We start from the raw sequence: 19,274 nt of genomic DNA, 5'->3' as shown, positions 1-19,274 counted from the left end.
TGAAGCTCTGGATTTTCTGGTGATTGACGTGCACACAGAGGACTTTGCTCAGGGATCAGTCTATGTTTTGTTTTAGTAATCCTACTCTCCTCCCTATGGGTCATATGTGTGTCTCCTTCTCTGTGCTCCCCCCCTCCCTTTTCCTTCCGTTACAGAGTACACAGAGCCATGTCTCCTCTGACAGTTCCCCCAGCTCTCCCACTCAACACTTTTTAGCAGTCCTGACAAACATAACATGTACACGCCTTCCTTGTCATGGCTTTGAGATGCATGTCACATTGACAACTGGGCGAGATTTCGCAATTTTTCTATTCTGCGATTCCAGTAAATCACGCCCCAGCTACTCCTCCCCCCTCCCCCCCTCTCTGACTACACAGCAGCAGCCAATGGGCGTTGGGGACGCTTAACGCTTATTGGTTAGTTACCGGAAGGTGGGGGTGAGGTGCTGATATCTTTCATACATAAACTAAGTGGAATTTCCCCACAGTCATTGTCATAGAACTTACTGAGAAGCTGCTTATTAGCAGCCCTTTAATACAGAGAAACACTCCGGACTGGTTAGCAGTTAGCGAATAATACAAGCAGTCATGATCGTGGAGCAGGTGATCGAGGACACGCGCGACTTCCTAGAACAAGACTATATGATGAACAGCCCCATGAACCTGACTTATTTCTATGGGGGCTCCCATTCTCCGACCTCCGATGTGGCATCGTCCCCAACTCACTCCATATCCTCCGCTCCGGGCTCCTCTGAATCGGACGGTGAGGGCAGTCTAAGTGCTTCTTGGCCCCAAGTCAAGAAAGGTAAGCCCAGCTCAAAAATGTCCAAAGCTTTGGGAATACTAATAATTCTTTCTTATTCGGTAATGTAATCTACAATAGATCACCATACAATATACAGATGCTGCTTAGTAAATAGCAAGTCAAAGTTCTGGTATTCCTTTTTAAAAAGGCTTTGCTAGATTACTGCTATTTAGAACCCCTATGTTTAGGGATTCCGATATAGCACATTTTGTCGTTTTGTCTATGAAACTAGTACTTTTGTAACTCCCATGTGGCAAGCAAACGGTTAAAAACATTGTTGCTGCGTTGTCTGCTAAAGCAGAAGGAAGTTTCGTTTGGCAGGATTTTTCTTTTACGTCAGAGCAAGGTCACGGTAAAGTGAAGCTATGCTGCTAAACCGGTTTGCCTTCGACATTATGTCTACCTTCCACACTGCGTGAAACCGTTCTTACTTATTTAATTATTCCGATGGACTGGTGGTGTGGGAGTTTGTGGTATGTGATGATAGATTTTTGCCGTATGACTCGCTTGCTGCTCCTACCTATGTACTTATTGAAGAAAGAGTGCTAATTCCTTAGACAGGAGCGATTTTCACATGATTCTCCCATCAACACAGATTCCCCCTACAATACTCCATCTGCTCCCACTGAGCCACTGGCGTGGGGGGGGGGGGGGCGGTGAGCCGTCTGTGCCAGGAGGACACAACACTTACTGCTAGCGACTATAATAAAAAATCCAATAGGCTGGTGCTATCCAAGTTGATCGTTCAGCACATTCAGCCTGCCCATACATGGTTCGACTCCTGCTGGAGATTAAAACATCTATCGCCAGCTTTAGACTAAACCTGGCCATACACTGGTAGATTTTCAAATGAGTGATTATACAAAGAAAAAAAAAAATCTGTACGTTTTAGCAATGTCATTCGAAAGTACTTCAAAGTTTTATTTGCTTTTAACATTTTAACTTTGGTATGAATGTAATTTCCCAAACGAAAACCACAACCGCTACTTACACTACAATAGTTGTTGGTATATCTAATGGAGATTGTAACATGTGGTGAGCTATTTCCCCTTTGCTTGCAATCAATCAACTTAGGTACAGCCAGCCTCCCAGATTTTACATGCGATTATTGCTAGCAGCTGTAATAGCCGCTAGCAATAATCGCTGTCTTCTCCCGGTGGGAACACAATGGCTTGCTGGAGATATATCCCCCCCATCATCACTGTCTGTGTTGATGGGGGGAATGAAGATAATTTCACGGGTTGCAGGAAGGAAAATTTCCTCTGTCTATGGACGGCTTTACTAAAATTGGAGCACACAGAATCTGCTGCCGCTGTGCATAGTAACCAATCAGCTTCTAACTTCAGCTTGCTCAGTTAAGCTTTGACAATAAAACATGGAAGCTGATTGGTTTCTATGCAGAGCCGCATTGGATTTTGTGTGCTCCAGTTTTAGTAAATCTCTCGCTTTTGTGTTGGTTTGTTTGTTCAGTTTTATATCAGGTGCTGTGGTGGGCGCTTATTCAATTTTTCTGGTTTCATCCGTTTTATGTGGATCGTTGATTGGTTCCTCCTGCAAAAGAAAATCAATTTGAAGCTTTATTAAAATGGCACAAATAATAAAACGACTGCCTCTTAAACTACCCTGACATGTAGATAAACTGTCAGGCAATAAAAACTGTTTGGATTATTTCGGGCAATGGTCTGATCCTGCATAGCCTGTAAGGGCTCGTTCACCCCTGCATTGAGCGGCATTCATAATCGTGCAGCAACACACGCACAGTGAAAGGACGGATAGAAAACAATTGTTTGCACCATACATGTGCGATGGTGTGCACTATATAAAAATACCGCATGTCTGCATTTTTGCGCAGCACAACGCATTGTGATGCATGTCAATGTGCTACAAAAGTAAAAAGTGCCCTTCACAATACACACCAGTGCATGTGCACTGTACAGCGCTATAAATGATCTAGTTTGATTCCTATCAAGCACAAGAATATTAATCAGCTGGTTAAAAAAAAATAAAAACATTTAGATATGAACTCTCAGTTGCTTGTTGCAGTCATAGTAATTGCAATCTGCATCTTATTGGTCACCATCTATTCATGCTCATCGCTGCTTTTTGTACTACTAATACAGGCATACCCCACTTTTAAGTACGCATTGGGGTTTATTTACTAAAGCTGGAAAGTTCAAAATCAGGCTCCCTTCTGCATAGAAACCAATGAGCTTCCAGGTTTTATTACCAAAGCTTAATTGAAAAATCTGGGGTTAGAAGCTCATTGGGTTCTATGCAGAAGTGAGTCTGATTTTGCACTTTCCAGCTTTAGTAAATAAACCAAATTGTGTACTTAAAAGTGGGGTATGCATGTACTGATTAAAGCTCATCATCCCTTGTGCGTTTTGTCTATGGGTTTAAGCATGGTTCTGTTACAGTTACCTGTCTGACAGCTATCTTTCTTTTCTCTCTCTAGCTGGCAGAAGCAGTGGGACAGGACGCCATTCAAAAGGGAACTTCCAAGGAGTTAGAGTTCGAAATCCTGTGAGAGAACTGCTTAATCAGCTCAGAAATAAAGTTTGCAATGGCTCATTGGATTTACAGGTATGGATTTTTCATATAAAGGTTCATAATAGAAACAATGAGAAAACACTTTACACTTGAGTTAGTGCTCGTTTACACATGTGGCTATACTGCCACCCCTTTGAAAAGCTATCTGCAGTGGATTGCTTTTCAAAGGGCTTTTGACAGCTGGTGAGAATGTGATTTGCTGGCTCCTCACAGCCTGGTTAAACCCACACAGTGCCCGCCCACTGCGCCGCAACCATATAGATTGCAGTGCGGTTGCGGCATTAAGGCCATGGCATGTGTACAGCCCTTAGCAGCTGCATGTTTAGCTGGGCAGTTAGGGGTGGTAAAACCATGGCTTACCCGCCTGCTTTTACCAATCCATGTGACCAAGCCCTTACTGTGCAGAGGGACGGGCCTGGCCTTCTCCATAATGATTGTAAATACAGTGCTGCTGATTATGTTTGTGCTTTGTAAAATGAACAATAACAAAGCAATAACAATTTGTAACGTTTGATGCCTTAACATAATCTCACTGTGTAGTAAATCATGGTTACAATGCAATGTCATTTCATGATGTTTAGCTAAAATATTTTTTTTTTTTCCTTTATAGCAACATCAAAGCTGTGATTATTACACCGGTAGGTATATTTTATCCATACGACATATAATGTATTTAGAGATTATTTTCAGTGCATTCTTTGAGATGGTATAGAATAATACATTAAATACCATTTAGAATATCACTGTTAAAGGAAGTCTGTATTGTACTGAGAAAGCCATGCAGGTTGCCATTGCTAATCTGCTTATAGAAATTCTAGTTTATTGGTTGCCTCTGGTTTCAGTATATTTTGAGCTAATGATCTGGAACAATCATGCAGCAAGTGAACTCATTGGCATAAACTGTATTGAAGTCTTTAGTTCAGTGTGAAAGCCAGGCAACTAGCATTTTCAGAAGACTTCTGCTATGATAACCGATATATTTCACTCAGTGCATGTTTACTTTACCATATCAGTCTCCCTGGGTGTAAAAGCCATGATTTTTATTTTATTTATTTTTCATCAGAACTGAAGACTATAATAAACAAAAAGCGGCCTATTGAATACATGTCGGATGCACCAGATGCAAAGAAACCTTGCCCCTTCCAATCCAGTTCTTTCCTGGTAAATACATGCCCATCTAAAACCTCAATACACTGTCTGCAATAGTGCCTCAGTTGCCTAACTTATTAATGTTTTTTCTAGACACCACCAAGTACCCCAAAGTCCTGTGACATTATGGATGAACCTCCGAAGAGTGAGGGTGGTACAGAATCAAATGTGGATCCACTCCAGAGTATAATGAACCTAAAACATAAATCCAATCCAGTTTCCCTGAACACAGTGCTAGTAAACTGGATGAATACCCCAGATCAATTCTATCAGGAGGCGCCTGTAGCTCAAACCTATTCACCACCTCCGGCCAATCAGGCTTTCAGCAGCTGCTCTCCACAGCACAAGAATGACCAGTACCAGTTTGGTTGTCCCCAAGTTCAAGAAATTCCTCAACAGTGTCCTTCAGAGTATAACTACAGCCCTATCCAGAATTTTCCAGAAGCCATGTGTTCAAATGATGTGCTGCAGAGTTGTGCCATTGAAAGCTACCTGTCTCTTATCGAATCTCCACCTGAGATGACATCTCCAAATATCTCTACAGAGCCTGGGAAGTATAGCCCACAACAAAACCTACCTTGTAACCAATTTGTAGAACATCACAACACTTCAAGCATGTCCCCACCTTTGTGCCAGATTGATGCAAACAGGTCAAGCCCAACGCAGATCGGTAAATCCTTCTTCCACTGGCAGATTGAGCAAGAGGAAAATAAATTTGTCAATGTTTCCAATGAGCAACTTCTCGCCAAAGACGCAGATGGTGACACGTAAGTGAATTTGAAGCCTGTTATTTTTTTGTAAAATATATGTTTTATAAAGAGTTAATTTGTGGAGATGGTGTAAGTGACTTAATTTTATATCCCTGTGTACAATAGGTACCTTCACATAGCAGTCGCACAAGGAAAACGAGCTCTGTCTTATGTCCTGGCTTGCAAGATGGCAGCCCTTAATATGCTAGATGTTAAGGAGCGTAACAACCAGGTAAGCATTAAAGCAATGTTTATTTTATTGATCTGTTGCCTGATGTTTGGTTAAATGATACAGGTCATTTCACATTGGAATATGTAGTTCCTCTTTCTGGTAAAAATGTGACAGACTGAAAAGTTAATCAGTAACCATGATCATATACACGTCATGCCAACATTTTATTGCTGACAAAATAACAAAGTCCAAGCAACAGGGCGTTGTGCGTTGCATTAAATGATCTTGCTTGCTTTTATTATCTTGAATTATCTGTAATTAATTATTTTTTTCACTTTCTAATTTCCTTGTATTTTTAAGGCAAGTGACAGGCTAAAGCAAAAGTGTAGTACATTCACCAGAAAAGGAGCTTTTTTATCTGGAGATTGTAGTATTTTGAGAACTGCACCGCAGCCGCCCTACGATTAGGTGGATTAGAAAAGATGTAGCAGTTTTATCAATTTTATAGAAAGTGTAGCATATACTTTGTGCTTTTTTTTATATTAAAGAAATGTTTATATGTGTATAACATTTTGAAGGTATGCTCTTCCATATTTTTTACTGTTTTGAATATTGGTATTTGAAAATTAGACACTAGAAATGGCTCTCAGTGGCTAATCGTCAAATTCCTATGTGCTGTTACTTTTGATTAATTAACATTTGGGGTTTATTTACTAAATCTGGAGAATGCTAAATCTGGTGCAGCTATGCATTAGTAGCCAATCAGCTTCTAACTTCAGCTTGTTCAATTAAGTTTTGACAATAAAACCTGGAAGCTGATTGGTTTATATGCAAGGTGGCACCAGATTTTACACTCTTCAGTGTAAAATGTTTGAGTGATTTTTTTTCCATTCTAGTGGGGTTGATTTACTAAAATTGAAGAGTGTAAAATCTGGTGCCACCCTGCATAGAAACCAATCGAAGAAAAGCTGAAGTTAGAAGCTGATTGGCTACTATGCACAGCTGCACCAGATTTTGAACTCCCCAGTTTTAGTAAATCAACCCCACTAGAATGGAAAATCGCTCAAACATATGATTGCAAATGACACATAGCAATAGTTTAAATAAAATAAAAAAAAACTGATTGCAAAGATTATCTACATCAAGCTGATCGTTTTATGTATTTTCCAATCTTTTAAATGCTTTTGTCTTCTAAACATTTTAGAGTGCTCTTCAGGTAGCTGTAGCTGCCAATCACCATCTGATAGTACAAGACTTGATTAGCCTTGGGGCCCAACTCAACACTACAGATTACTGGGGAAGAACTCCGATTCACGTCTGTGCTGCAAAAGGATACTCGCAAGTTCTTCAGGTGAGATATAAGCAACATGTGGTGGTATAGTTCAGTACTATTCACCATTTTGCAATATTTGCCTGTCAATGTTTATATTAAAGTGAATGTTTCCTTTCACATGTACAAACAGGAAAACATTTATTATCCTTTTTTTTTTTTTTTTTTTTTTTTTGCTTTTGGGATTTCATGTGCTTAAAACTTTCTTACTGAGTATGCATATTATCCATCTGCTAAAGCAGTTTATTTTTCTGTTTTTTTTTCAGGCAATTCAAAAAGGCATTCTAGCAACCAATCAATATATTGATGTGGACACAACCAATTATGATGGTAGGTGCAAGTATAATTTCTACATCTATCTCTTTCTCTTTTATTTTATATTCTACAGTAGATGCCCTGGGATCTAGAATATGAAAACAGTATACACAGGGTACACTGTAAAAGTACTCTAAATCTAAACAGTACCAGGCAGGGATAGTAAAGCTACATTATGCATTTTCCCAATATCCTGCTAAAAGAAAAAGCCACGCACCATGGGACATTCTGGGTTTGATTTACTAAAATTGGCAAGTGCAAAATCTGGTGCACCTGTGTATAGAAACCAATCAGCTTCTAACTTGAGCTTGTTCAAATAAGCTTTGGTAATAAAACTTGAAAGGTGATTGGCTACTATGCACAGCTGCACCAGATTCTCCACTCCCAAACTGTCTTTCATGTGCGATCCAAAAATGTGAGACATGCAAATGGTTAAATAAATGTTAACATGATTTTTTGAAATGTTAATTACTTTAAGAATGACTACATGCAATGTTATCTTACACCAGCATGTGGCCATTTTCCTTGCCTTTCAACTTTTATTGTTGACTGACTATATAGACCATATATGAACTTTAACTCATGTCCTATGTTTTATAGGTTTGACTCCTCTACACTGTGCAGTAGTTGCGCACAATGCAATCGTCCAGCAACTGCATATGTATCAACAAAACTGTTCTCCTGCAACAGATGAACTGCTTCTAAAGAACAAGGCAATGGTTGACACTGTTAAGGCATTGCTGCAGATGGGCGCTTCTGTTGAAGCAAAAGTAAGTCACCTTGCTGTATTGTGCAAAATTGTATTGGTCGTTTTTATTTTTATTTTTTTTCTTATTGCATGTGTTTACCAAGCAGTAATTCAGTTTCGAATTTTCACAGCCAGAGAAACTTGCATTCAAATTGCTTTGTCCACTATATCTTCTATCTCTGATCTTTTCCCCTCCCATCTGTCACACTGCAAACATTTCTTTTGAGCCTACTTTAAATCTCATGTAACAGAACTGTTCAGAGCCCCAAGAGGAAAATATTATGACCTCTACAAATCTGTCTTCAGGGCACTTATGTCCCATTATTGCAATGGGGGTAGCAATAGGTGTATCTGAGGTTTGGGCACAGATTTGCTTTACTGAAGTAACCATTGCATGCTAGACACAATGTTTGATGCATTTATCACGGAAACAAAATCTTGGAATGCACACTCACCTATGTCTTTACTGTACAGGATCGCAAAAGTGGACGCTCTGCCCTGCACTTAGCCTGTGAAGAGGCAAACCTTGAACTGATGTCTATCTTTTTAGAGATGCCGAATTGTCTAAACTTCATCAATGCAAAGGTAAGTTAGCCCACTGTTCTAAATTTGACTTTGGTTATTAGTACTTCTTTGGCTTGTTTTCCTTTAATTAATTTGCTAATGGGTGCAGGATGTTACAGGAACAAAGTAGCACTAGCAGATGTTTCTGAGAATACACATTAACAGGGGTATGGTGTTATGCACTTCAAAGTGCTCTTTGCTCTATGTTGTATTGAGTAAAATGACGCTGTCATTAAAATTACTATGTTTCAAGCAAAGAGAACTTCATAATAAATAATACTTGCCTCTCATGTTGCTTGTGATACCATTCTCCACGGCGGTGGAGAGTAAATGTAGGCTGAAAAATCTTTACATTTCAACACTTCCATGAGTGTCAATTTCCTTATCCCCAGATAAGGGGGTTATCCCCACAGGGGTTCCTCTTGGTGGTCTCACTACAGAACACAGTAGTGATATAGGGGCTGCAAAACTGAACCTTAAAACACAGGGGGACCAGGAATTCAACACATCTGGAAGTGTCCAATTCTGATTCTTCAGCCAGCAGTTTTTGTTGACTACAGTGGAGATGTGGGGCACGGGTAGTGGGAGAAGTTCCTCTTTGCTGGGAACACTATTTTACACATTGATTTTAGGGTCAGATTCACTTTAACTGGTAAGCCTTTATTGCATATTAAAATGACGACAAAAGCCTTTGTGTAAGAACACATTATTTTATTTTCCAAAATAAGCAACCATGTAGCTGCAGCCAGATAGATCGAAGGGATAGCATTTTATTGTAAGCATTTGTGCATTTATTGTAATAGAAAGAAAAAAATAAATTTGTATTGCTTTCTTAGGCCTACAATGGAAACACGGCATTGCATATTGCTGCAAGTTTGCAACACAGAAGAGCTCATGTTGGAGCAGTAAAACTTTTGATGAGAAAAGGGGCTGATCCAAGTGCTCGAAACCTAGAAAATGAGCAGCCAGTACATCTTGTATCTGATGGACCTGTGGGGGAAACGGTAAGACTTTCCTGCATTATGTTATTTACATGGGAAGCTAATTTTCCAATGTGCTCTGTGTGCTCCTGTTGTTTGTTTGTTGCTCCTCAGCGTCCAAACTATCCTTGACTTTTTTTGTTCTGCCTTATATTTGTATTTGTCTAAACTCCTTTGCAATTTATTTACTGCTGAAAATTTCTAATCGTTGTATTCTAATATATATTTTTATCTCCTTTTACAGATCAGACGTGTTCTCAAAGGGAAATCCATGCAGCAGCGTTCACCATCTTATTAAGCTCCCGCAAAATCCACTTCCATACTCTCGCCAGTTAGGCGGTTGCTAATTATGTAAATAGATTTGTCCTAGTGAAGGGCAAATTAAAGTTGGTTTCTGTGAAACCATATAATAGTGTTGGCTATTGTATAGCCTCCTTAATACAACTTGTAACAGTAAGAATACTGTTTTTTTTCTATATATTTTTCTTTATATTAGTGGATTGGGAGCATTTACTTTCTTCTTCTTCTACTACTACTACTACTACTACTACTACTACTACTACTACTTCTTCTTAAAGAACTCTCTAAACAACCATCAACACATACATTATAACTGATATAGGAGCTACAAAACGTTCCATGCACCTTTCATGTTATGTTTTCTTTAATAGTTGCCTTAAGCAATTTTGTGTTATTTTTCATTAGGTTGTGAAGAAATATATAAAAATGTATATTTTTTTATCAGATGAAATAAATCCTTATTGTTAAGTTAATCTGTGTTAATCAGAATTGATAAATGTACCTACAATGAAGGAATTATATTACAGATGTATGTAAGTTACTAAATGATATGTAATGTCTGTAAAGTGTATAGAACCAATATGATAGAGTTATTAGATTTTGGTAAATATATATTTTTTTCTGTTTAACCTATAATGTTTAAGCTTGTATGTACTGACATATATTTACAATGGATGAATGGGTCTGTGTGATAGAAAGATAGACATAAGAACCCAATGTTTTTCTTTTCGCTTTATTCTATTCATTGTATTAAAATACAAGGCTGGTATTGAATATATTTGATATGTAATTTAAAAGCATGTGCTATGTTGACTGGAGACTCGAGACTCGACACATCTACACCTCCAAACAATCCCTGTATGGATATTGGTGTTCCGCTGTGTTACCCACCCTCGGTCCTTAGCTTCTCTTTTATGCACATTATCTTGGTCTTTATATGCTCTCTGTGGCCACACAGCTTTCTGTCTCCACTCCTTGATGCTGACGGCCAGATTGTGTATTGGTGATCATTTGGTTATCTAACTATTGGTGTCTTACAAATTCCCCTGAAGAAGCCATCACTGGTGAAACATGCCGGGAAAAGACACTTTATTACAAATGTTTACTTTAATTATACCATATTGACCATATTTTGATTATGTGCCTTTTTTATTATGTTTTTACTATGAACTAATTAAAAATGTGTACATTTTACTATTTTTGTTTATTTTGGTTTTTGCCACCGCTATAATCCCATCATCCTCACATGTTCCATGTGCTATATTTAGGTTCTTTATAGTATGTCTTGTAGACAACGTATTCAATTCTTAGAAGTATTGACTATATAGCTATATAAATAACAGATAATAAAGTTATACATGTTAAATTATTTCTTTGTTCCTGTGTAGCCTTCTTTATAATGTTGTGTTATATCCAATTATCCAAAAGCTATATTATTAATGGGTTTAAGTATTTCATTAAATCTAAGAACCATTTAAGCCCTGCTTACCGTAAAGTGTGTAGACCGGTTCTGCTTCTGAACGATCCAAATACTACCTCTGAGGTCCCAGCCACCCACATGTCCTCAAACTACCAAAAAATGACCAGATCTCATGCCCTGAACCTGGGCCACTCCCCAATCTCCATGACTCTAGACCACCCACACCAGACCATTAAACACCAACAACCACTCCAGAGCATACTGGGTCAGGTGGCAGGGGCATGGGGGGGGGGGATTAAACCCCTGGGCTTCTGTGTATTTTAGGCCTGGATGCTTGTGGCACAGCATAAAACAGACACTGCTGACCTCACTATCACAGTTGGCAGCTTATAATGTAATCATCTCCCTACATATACAGTATTTTCATTGATTGCAGATTGGTAGGCAGACGTAGGTTTCATGATTAATAATCTAGCAACTGGCAGAGGAAGTCTTCAGTCAATAACATTCTCCCTGGCTTAGGTTGGTCACATGATCTCCTGAGGAGGAGGAGGATGTTGGTGACTGAAGATTTCATGTGCTTAGCAGTAATTCAGTATGTTAGAAGAATAGGCCCTGCTAAAAGAGGTCTGCATAAGGGGATGTTGGAACAGTGGATTTTAAAGTGACTCTAAACTGTTATTTACAATGCAACTATGTATTCTTAGCTAAAAAAAAAAAGTGCCTTCCATCCATTACTTTCATCCTCCACCAAATCTCCAAATTCCTTTTTTTGCTCCTGTGACCTGATTTCCTGTTGGAGGTTGGCTATGCTCATTCTCCATGGTCCCACTCTATGTAGGAATGTAGCCATGCTATCTTGCTCACTCCCAAGATAGACTAGGAACTATGGATCATGGACTATGGGATTTGTAGTGTACATAGAGCAATGCATGTAGCGGCAACTAATCTGTATTACTCGCTCCAAACATAAGGAAGCAAGAAGGGAAATTAGTGGCTCAGGAGCTCATGGAGGCAGAAAATACAGTAAGAAAATTTTTCCTGAAAATTAGATTAAAGGTCCACAAAGTAGTGGATGTGTATGGATTATTTTTGAAGAATAAGGATATCATTCAGTGCCACTTTAATACTTTGCCGTTTTGCTGACTGTGTAAGTACACTCCCCAGCCATTTTTATTAGGTACACCTGTTCAATTGCTTGGTAACACAAATTGCTAATCAACCAATCACATGGCAGCAACTCAGTGCATTTAGGCATCTAGATGTGGTAAAGACAACTTGCTGAAGTTTAAACCGAGCATCACAATGAGGAAGAAAGGGGTTTTTAGTGACTTTGAACTTAGCATGGTTGTTGGTGCCAGACAGGCTGGTCTGAGGATTTCAAAAACTGCTGATCTACTGGGATTTTCATGTACAACCATCTCTAGGGTTTACGGAAAATGGTCCCAAAAAGAGAAAATATGCAGTGAGTGGCAGTTGTGTGGATGAAAAAGGTTTAATGATGTCAGAGGAGAAAGGGCAGACTGGTTTGAGATGGTGATAAGGCAACAGTAACTCAAATAACCACTCGTTGCAACCAAGGTATGCAGAATACCATCTCTGAACGCACATCACGTCGAACCTTGAAGCAGATGGGCTACAACTGCAAAAGACTGCACTGGGTACCACTCCTGTCAGCCAGAAACAGGAAACTGAGGCTGAAATTCACACAAGCTTACCAAAATTGGACAATAGAAGATTGGAAAAATGTTGTCTGGTCTGATTAGTCTTGATTTCATCTGTGACGATTAGATGGTAGGGTCAGAATTTGGGGTAAACCACATGAAAGCATTGATCCATCATGACTTGTATCAATGGTTCAGGTTTGTGGTGGAATAATGGTGTGGGGGGTATTTTTTTGCACACTTTGGGCCCCTTAGTACCAATTGCACATTGTTTAAATGCCACGGCCTACCTGAGTATTGTTGCTGACCATGTCCATCCCGTTATGACTAGAGTGTACCCATCTTCTGATGGGCACTTTCAGCAGCATGATGCACCACACCATGTCACAAAGCTCAAATCATCTCAAATTGGTTTCTTGAACATGACAATGAACTCGCTGTACTCTAGTGGCATTCAGAGTCACCAGATCTCAATCCAATAGAGCACCTTTGGGATGTGGTGGAATGGGAGATTTGCATCATGGATCTGCAGCAACTGCGTTTCAAATGCTATCATGTCAGTATGGACCAAAAGATGTGAGGAATGTTTCCAACACCTTGTTGAATCTATGCCACAAAGAATTAAGGCAGTTCTGAAGGCAAAAGGGGGTCCAACCCAGTGCTAGCAAGGTGTACCTAATAAACTGGCCAGCAGAGAGGGTTGATTATCAGTTTCAGCTGCTTTGATGTTAATGAAATTAACAACAGATGCACTAGATGGGCAACAATGAGACAACCTCCAAAACAGGAATGTTTTTCACTAGTTTTGCATTTGGCTAGGGTCAGTGTCCCTACTGGTAGCATGAGGCGATACCTGGACCCTATAGAGGTTGCACAGGCAGTCCAACTCCTCCAGGATGGCCCATCAATACGTGGCATTGCCAGAAGTTTTGCTGTGTCTCCCAGCACAGTCGCAAGAGCATGGAGGAGATTCCAGGAGACAGACAGTTACTCTAGGAGAGCTGGACAGGACCGTAGAAGGCCCTTAACCCATCAGCAGAACCAGTATCTGCTCCTTTGTGCAACGAGGAACAGGATGAGCACTGCCAGAGCCCTACAAAATGACCTCCAGCAGGCCACTGGTGTGAATGTCTCTGACCAAACAATCAAAAACAGACTTCATGAGGGTGGACTGAGGGCCTGATGTCCTCTACTGGACCCTGTGCTCACTGCCCGGCACCATGGAGCTTGATTATCTTTTGCCATTAAACACCAGAATTGGCAGGTCCACCACTTGCACCCTGTGCTTTTCACAGATGGGAGCAGGTTCACCCTGAGCAAATGCGACAGACATGAAAAGGTCTGGAGAAGCTGTTGAGAACGTTATGCTGCCTGTAACATCATTTAGCATGACCGGTTTGAAAGTCTTGGGGGATCAGGAAGGAATATTTTCCCCTGCTAGAGCAAATTGGATGATGCTTTGCTGGGGCTTTTTGCCTTAAGCCTCGTACACATGGTCTGATTGTTGGACGACCGAGTGTCTGATTTTTGTCTAGCAAACTAATGGTATGCAAATTATCATTTGACAAACACGAACGTAGTGACATTCTACAAGAGTATAAAGAGGAAGTTAATTTCTCAAGCGCCACCCTTTGGGCTCCTACTGCTAATTTCATGTTAGTAGAAGTGGCACTTTCTCCAGTTTCCCAATATTCGTTTTGAGAACTGGTGCCCAAAACTTCATACAGATGAGTTCTTATGAATGATTTGTATAGGGGTAAAATTATCTCTCTCTGGAGTCCATACCTCTCTTAATACAAGAAAGGACTGGCTTTGGAAATTGCTGCTTGGCATTGCATGCCATTATTGAGCTTAAGCTTAAAGAGGAACTGCACCTTTTTAAAAAAATATTAAAAGCCAGCAGCTACAAATATTGCAGCTGCTGACTTTCAATAAATTTACACTTACCTGTCCCAGGGTCCAGCGATGTCGGCGGCAGATGACGAGTAATCGTTCGTCTCGCTGCTGCCCCCGCCGCCATCGTCTGTCAGGGAATCAGGAAGTGCTTCACTGCCCAGTTCCCTACTGCGAATGCGCGAGTCACGCCGCACGTCTCTACTTGTCCCCGCTGTGCCCTGGGAACTGTGTGTTTCCCAGAACACAACGGGGGGGTTTGGGGCATCTGCGGCGATCTTGTCCCGGAAGTGGGTGCAGATACCTGGATTATCCAGGTATCTGCACCCCCCTCCCCCCTGAAAGGTGCCGATTGTGGCATCGGAGGGGGGGGGGAGGGATCAGATGAGCGGAACTTCCACTTCAGGGTGGAGGTCCGCTTTAATTAGCCACTTTACAATATGGTTCTGCTGCCATATCTCTAACACATTTGATGCAAAAGATTGTGAGTGCAAAAAGGAATAGAAGGAAGTCATAAAGGAAAATAAGGCCACAATAGAAACTATGTACTAGATTGTACATGGGTCAGGTCAGTCATTAACCAAAATTGAGACTGGAAGGTTCTCTTGCTCGACACAGACATCATATTAGGAATCATTATAACCAGATTTCAATGTAAAGACTATACAAAAAAAAATCCAACACGAAATGTACCTACTGTAAAGGACACTTAGGATAATCTCATTACACATGGCTATGTGATACTTCTTTGTATATTCTCAATGTCATGTGCTACTGAACCTATTTTCTATACGAAGAGTGTATGGAATTTTGCATTTGCATTTTCTTTAGGTAAATCAGACATCTTAAAGGACCTTATTCTTTAAAATGGATTTTACAGTTTCTCTTTTTTAATGGGTATAGCAACGTATATGGGCACAATAAATCATGCTCTTCAAAATAACACCCACTAGTTCCTCTTAAAGATGCCAGTTGCCCAAGGTTTCCAGCCCAAGCAAGCACAAGCAAGCATAAACTTCCACATTAACATATAACCATACTGATCTTAGAACAAAGGGTAGCTTTATATAAGAGGTGTGTAGGTGGTGACATAACCTATTAAACTGTATTCTGATATGACAGATGACATGTTCTAACTTAGGGCTGGTTCACTTTGGGAATTGTTCAGGAACATGCTGTGCGTTCTTGTGCGAGTCACATGCAGTTCCTTGCGGTGCAATTTCAGCCCATTCATTTTGAATGGGCTGAAATCACAATGCACCACACAAAAGTATTGCATGCACTACTTTTGGAAACTCACTGCAAGTGGATTGCATGGTATGCACTAGGTTTGCAACCTGCGCTTATGGTGACATTAAGTTATTATTGATACCTGTCGCAGATCGCAACTGCAATGTGTTTTGAATGCAGTGCTGGAAATGTACACAAAAAGCTGGTTTCCCACATTGCGTTCTGGTGTGAACTGGCCCCTACTGAACCACTGTGACTGGTCTTTGCTTTTTTGTGTTGACTTACTGATTGTACTGTGTTCTAACAGTGCTGTCTTTTGATTTTGCAATATATAATATTGTTGTGTCTGTATAGTCAGGTATATTCACTCAGCAGGAAAAGATGACAAATATCCGGATGAGTAAAATCATTGGAGACGCATTATTATTTCTATATTTAGTGTGTTTGCTTACATTAACCTTCTTTCGCTGTGGTGCCAGTCAAGTTTCCAGTGCCAATGACTCTTGAACTATTGTGTGTTGTTGCAAACAAAATATTGTAAAGACCTTGATCGTTAAAAAAAAAAAAATACCAAAAGATCATCTGTAGATGTTGACATACACTTTAAGTGTTGGCCAAGAGAAGATTATTGCTGGTTTGTTGGAAGCCTTCTTACAGAGGTGCTTTTATACCTAAAAGCCAGTTCACAGAGATATAGGAGATAAAAAAGAACGGCAAGATCAAGCACAAGGGGCAAAGAGCAATATGCATAAGTGCAATAATCCATATCAGAAAATCCACTGTCACTTTAAAAAAAAAAAATTATATACTTATTATTATTATTATTATTATTATTCACGATTTATATAGCGCCAACAGTTTACGCAGCGCTTTACAATGTATAGGAGGGACAATACAATTACAGTACAATACAAAAGGTACAGGAGAGCCCTGCTCGTAGAGCTTACATTCTAAAGGGAGGGGGTGGTGGTACAAAAGGTAATAACTGCAGAGAATGATTTGATGGGGCTATATATACTTGATTGTGTTTTAAAAGAAATATGAAATGAAAAATGATCTATGAATGGAAGATAGGCAGATGAATGAAAGGTCCTCCTCCTCCATTCATAGACCATGTCTCTTTCATAGAACCTATAGTACCCCTTTATGATTGAAGGTGGTGGGAAGAAAGGGCAGGCCTTGTCTGCACTCTTGATGCATGCCTGTCACAGTCTCTCTCGGCCAGGGCAATGTAATGCCCTGGGGCCCCTACCAGGGAAATGGTGACAGGAGTAATGTGAGTGACGCTGCTGTCACATCTCTAGTCAGTATATAGTGGCAGAGCCTACTGCAAGATTATCATGGGACCACCTCCATGCACTTGGGGCCCCTGGGCACTGTCCAGGGGTGCCCATGTGCTAAGATGGCCCTGCTCTTGGCTCTAATAACCCCCAGCACCCTGGAAGATTATGGCAGCATAGTTAGGGGGGGATCAGAAGAGGAACATTTCAAGTAATGCAGGAGCCAACAGCACGAGGGACATGCTTTTTTTTTTTTTTACAGTGGACATTTAAAAAACAGTAAGTCATTTTAACGAGTTAACTGAAATGAAAACAATTAGGCTACTTTCACACTGAGGCGCTTTACAAGTGCCATAGTGCTAAAAATAGCGCCCACAAAGCGCTTCTCCTATCACTCCAGTGTGAAAGCCCGAGGGCTTTCACACTGGAGCGGTGCGCTTGCGGGACCTTAAAACAAGTCCTGCAAGCTGCATCTCTGAATCGCTTTAGTGTATACACCGCTCCAAAATCGCCCTGCCCATTGAAATTAATGGGCAGCGCTGCCGAAGTGCCTGCAAAGGGCCATGGCAGCCGCTCTTTGCGGGCGCTATTAACCCTTTATTCAGCCACTAGCAGGGTTTATACAATAGCAGAAACTTAAAGTGATTCTAAATAAAAAAAAATATATATATAAAAAAATAACAAACGTGATACTTATCTGCTCTGTGCAATGGTTTTGCACAGAACAAACCTGATCCTCTTCTTTAAGGGTCCCCTGATGGCGCCTCTAGCTCCTCTTCCCTTCTGAGTGCCCCAATAGGAAGCTGCTTGCTATAGGGGCACTTGTGCAGGTTCACTCCCAAGTTGCAGTCTGTGTGTTCATTCACACACACAGCTTGGCCTAGCCCCCACTCTTTCCGCATTGGCTGTCTGGTGAGATTGACAACAGTGGAAGCCAATGGCTCCCAATAAGGAGAGAGAAAACTGGGAGAGCTGCTGTTCTCATGCATATTGCTGGATCAAGATCGGGCTCAGGTAAGTATAAGGGAGGCTGGGGGGAGGGGGGCACTGGTTGCAGAAGGTTTTTTTTAACTTACAGGCATACCCCACTTTTAAGTACACAATGGGGTTTATTTACTAAAGCTGGAAAGTGCAAAATCAGGCTCCCTTCTGCATAGAAACCAATGGGCTTCTAACCCCAGATTGTTCAATTAAACTTTTATAATAAAACCTGAAAGCTCATTGGTTTCTATGCAGAAGGGAGCCTGATTTTGCACTTTCCAGCTTTAGTAAATAAACCCCATTGCGTACTTAAAAGTGGGGTATGCCTGTATTGCATAGAATGCATTAACCGCTTGCCGACCAGCCGCCGTCATTACAGTGCAGCAAGTTGGCATGGCCACATCAATCGCCGCAGGGGTACATTGACCGCAATGTTGCAGTCCCATTAAAAATCGCTGATCACCATCATTACTAGTAAAAAAAAACAATCATAATAAAAAAGCCATAAATCTGTCCCCTATTTTGTAGATGCTATAAAGTTTGCGCAAACCAATCAATATACACTTATTGTGATTTTTTTACCAAAAAATATGTGGAAGAATACATATTGGCCTAAACTGATGTAGACATTTTAATGTTTTCATTTTTGGGGGGATATTTATTATAGGAAAAAGTAACAAATATTGTTTTTTTTTTTTTTTGCAAAATTGTCAGTCTTTTTTTGGTTTATAATGCAAAAAATAAAAACCGCAGAGGTAATCAAATACTGCCATAAGAATGCTCTATTTGTGGGAAAAAAAAGGACGCCAATTTTGTTTGTGTACAATGTCGCAATTGTCAGTTAAAGCAATGCAGTGCCGTATTACAAAAAAAATGTTAGAATCACTTTAATCCTGAAGATCTACCCAGCTATGTAGGAAGGAACAGTTGGCTTCAATAAATAAGGTTGTTTTTCCTTGCATAAAATTTTAGAGTTAAAAAAGACCTTTATGACACTATACAGTATGTCTTATTACAAGAAGACTACAACAAACTACAAGCCCCCAAGCCCGGAAAGGCCTGCTTTACATGGCCGTTTGGCTGCATACATCAGCATCCGGTGGCAAGAATCAGCACATTATTATGGCTGGAATGACAGGTGCATG

At 40.3% G+C, this 19,274-nt stretch overlaps 1 protein-coding gene across 1 annotated transcript; it reads left to right on the top strand.

Moving 5' to 3' along the window:
• The first annotated feature begins 479 nt into the window (after positions 1-479).
• On the top strand, positions 480-11,030 carry NFKBIZ (NFKB inhibitor zeta). The gene is made up of 12 exons (XM_077482467.1): positions 480-804; positions 3,260-3,387; positions 3,965-3,992; positions 4,418-4,515; positions 4,597-5,270; positions 5,379-5,484; positions 6,629-6,775; positions 7,021-7,084; positions 7,670-7,839; positions 8,292-8,402; positions 9,218-9,385; positions 9,606-11,030. The coding sequence occupies exons 1-12, from the start codon at positions 588-590 to the stop codon at positions 9,657-9,659; spliced, it is 1,965 nt and encodes a 654-aa protein (XP_077338593.1). The 5' UTR covers positions 480-587; the 3' UTR covers positions 9,660-11,030.
• The last annotated feature ends 8,244 nt before the right edge of the window (positions 11,031-19,274 follow it).

Source organism: Lithobates pipiens, unplaced genomic scaffold, assembly GCF_037356315.1.
Source record: "Lithobates pipiens isolate NorthernLeopardFrog02 unplaced genomic scaffold, aLitPip1_a1.2 Scaffold_16, whole genome shotgun sequence".
Taxonomy (NCBI): Eukaryota; Metazoa; Chordata; class Amphibia; order Anura; family Ranidae; genus Lithobates; species Lithobates pipiens.
This window is presented reverse-complemented; position numbering and strand designations above follow the sequence as displayed.

Excerpts from the sequence above, each read along its gene's own strand:
- NFKBIZ (XM_077482467.1), top strand. The coding sequence starts at position 588 with ATGATCGTGGAGCAGGTGATCGAGGACACGCGCGACTTCCTAGAACAA. Across the intron at positions 4,516-4,596 it reads TCCAATCCAGTTCTTTCCTG|ACACCACCAAGTACCCCAAA; the intron begins GTAAATACATGC and ends TGTTTTTTCTAG. Across the intron at positions 9,386-9,605 it reads ATGGACCTGTGGGGGAAACG|ATCAGACGTGTTCTCAAAGG; the intron begins GTAAGACTTTCC and ends CTCCTTTTACAG.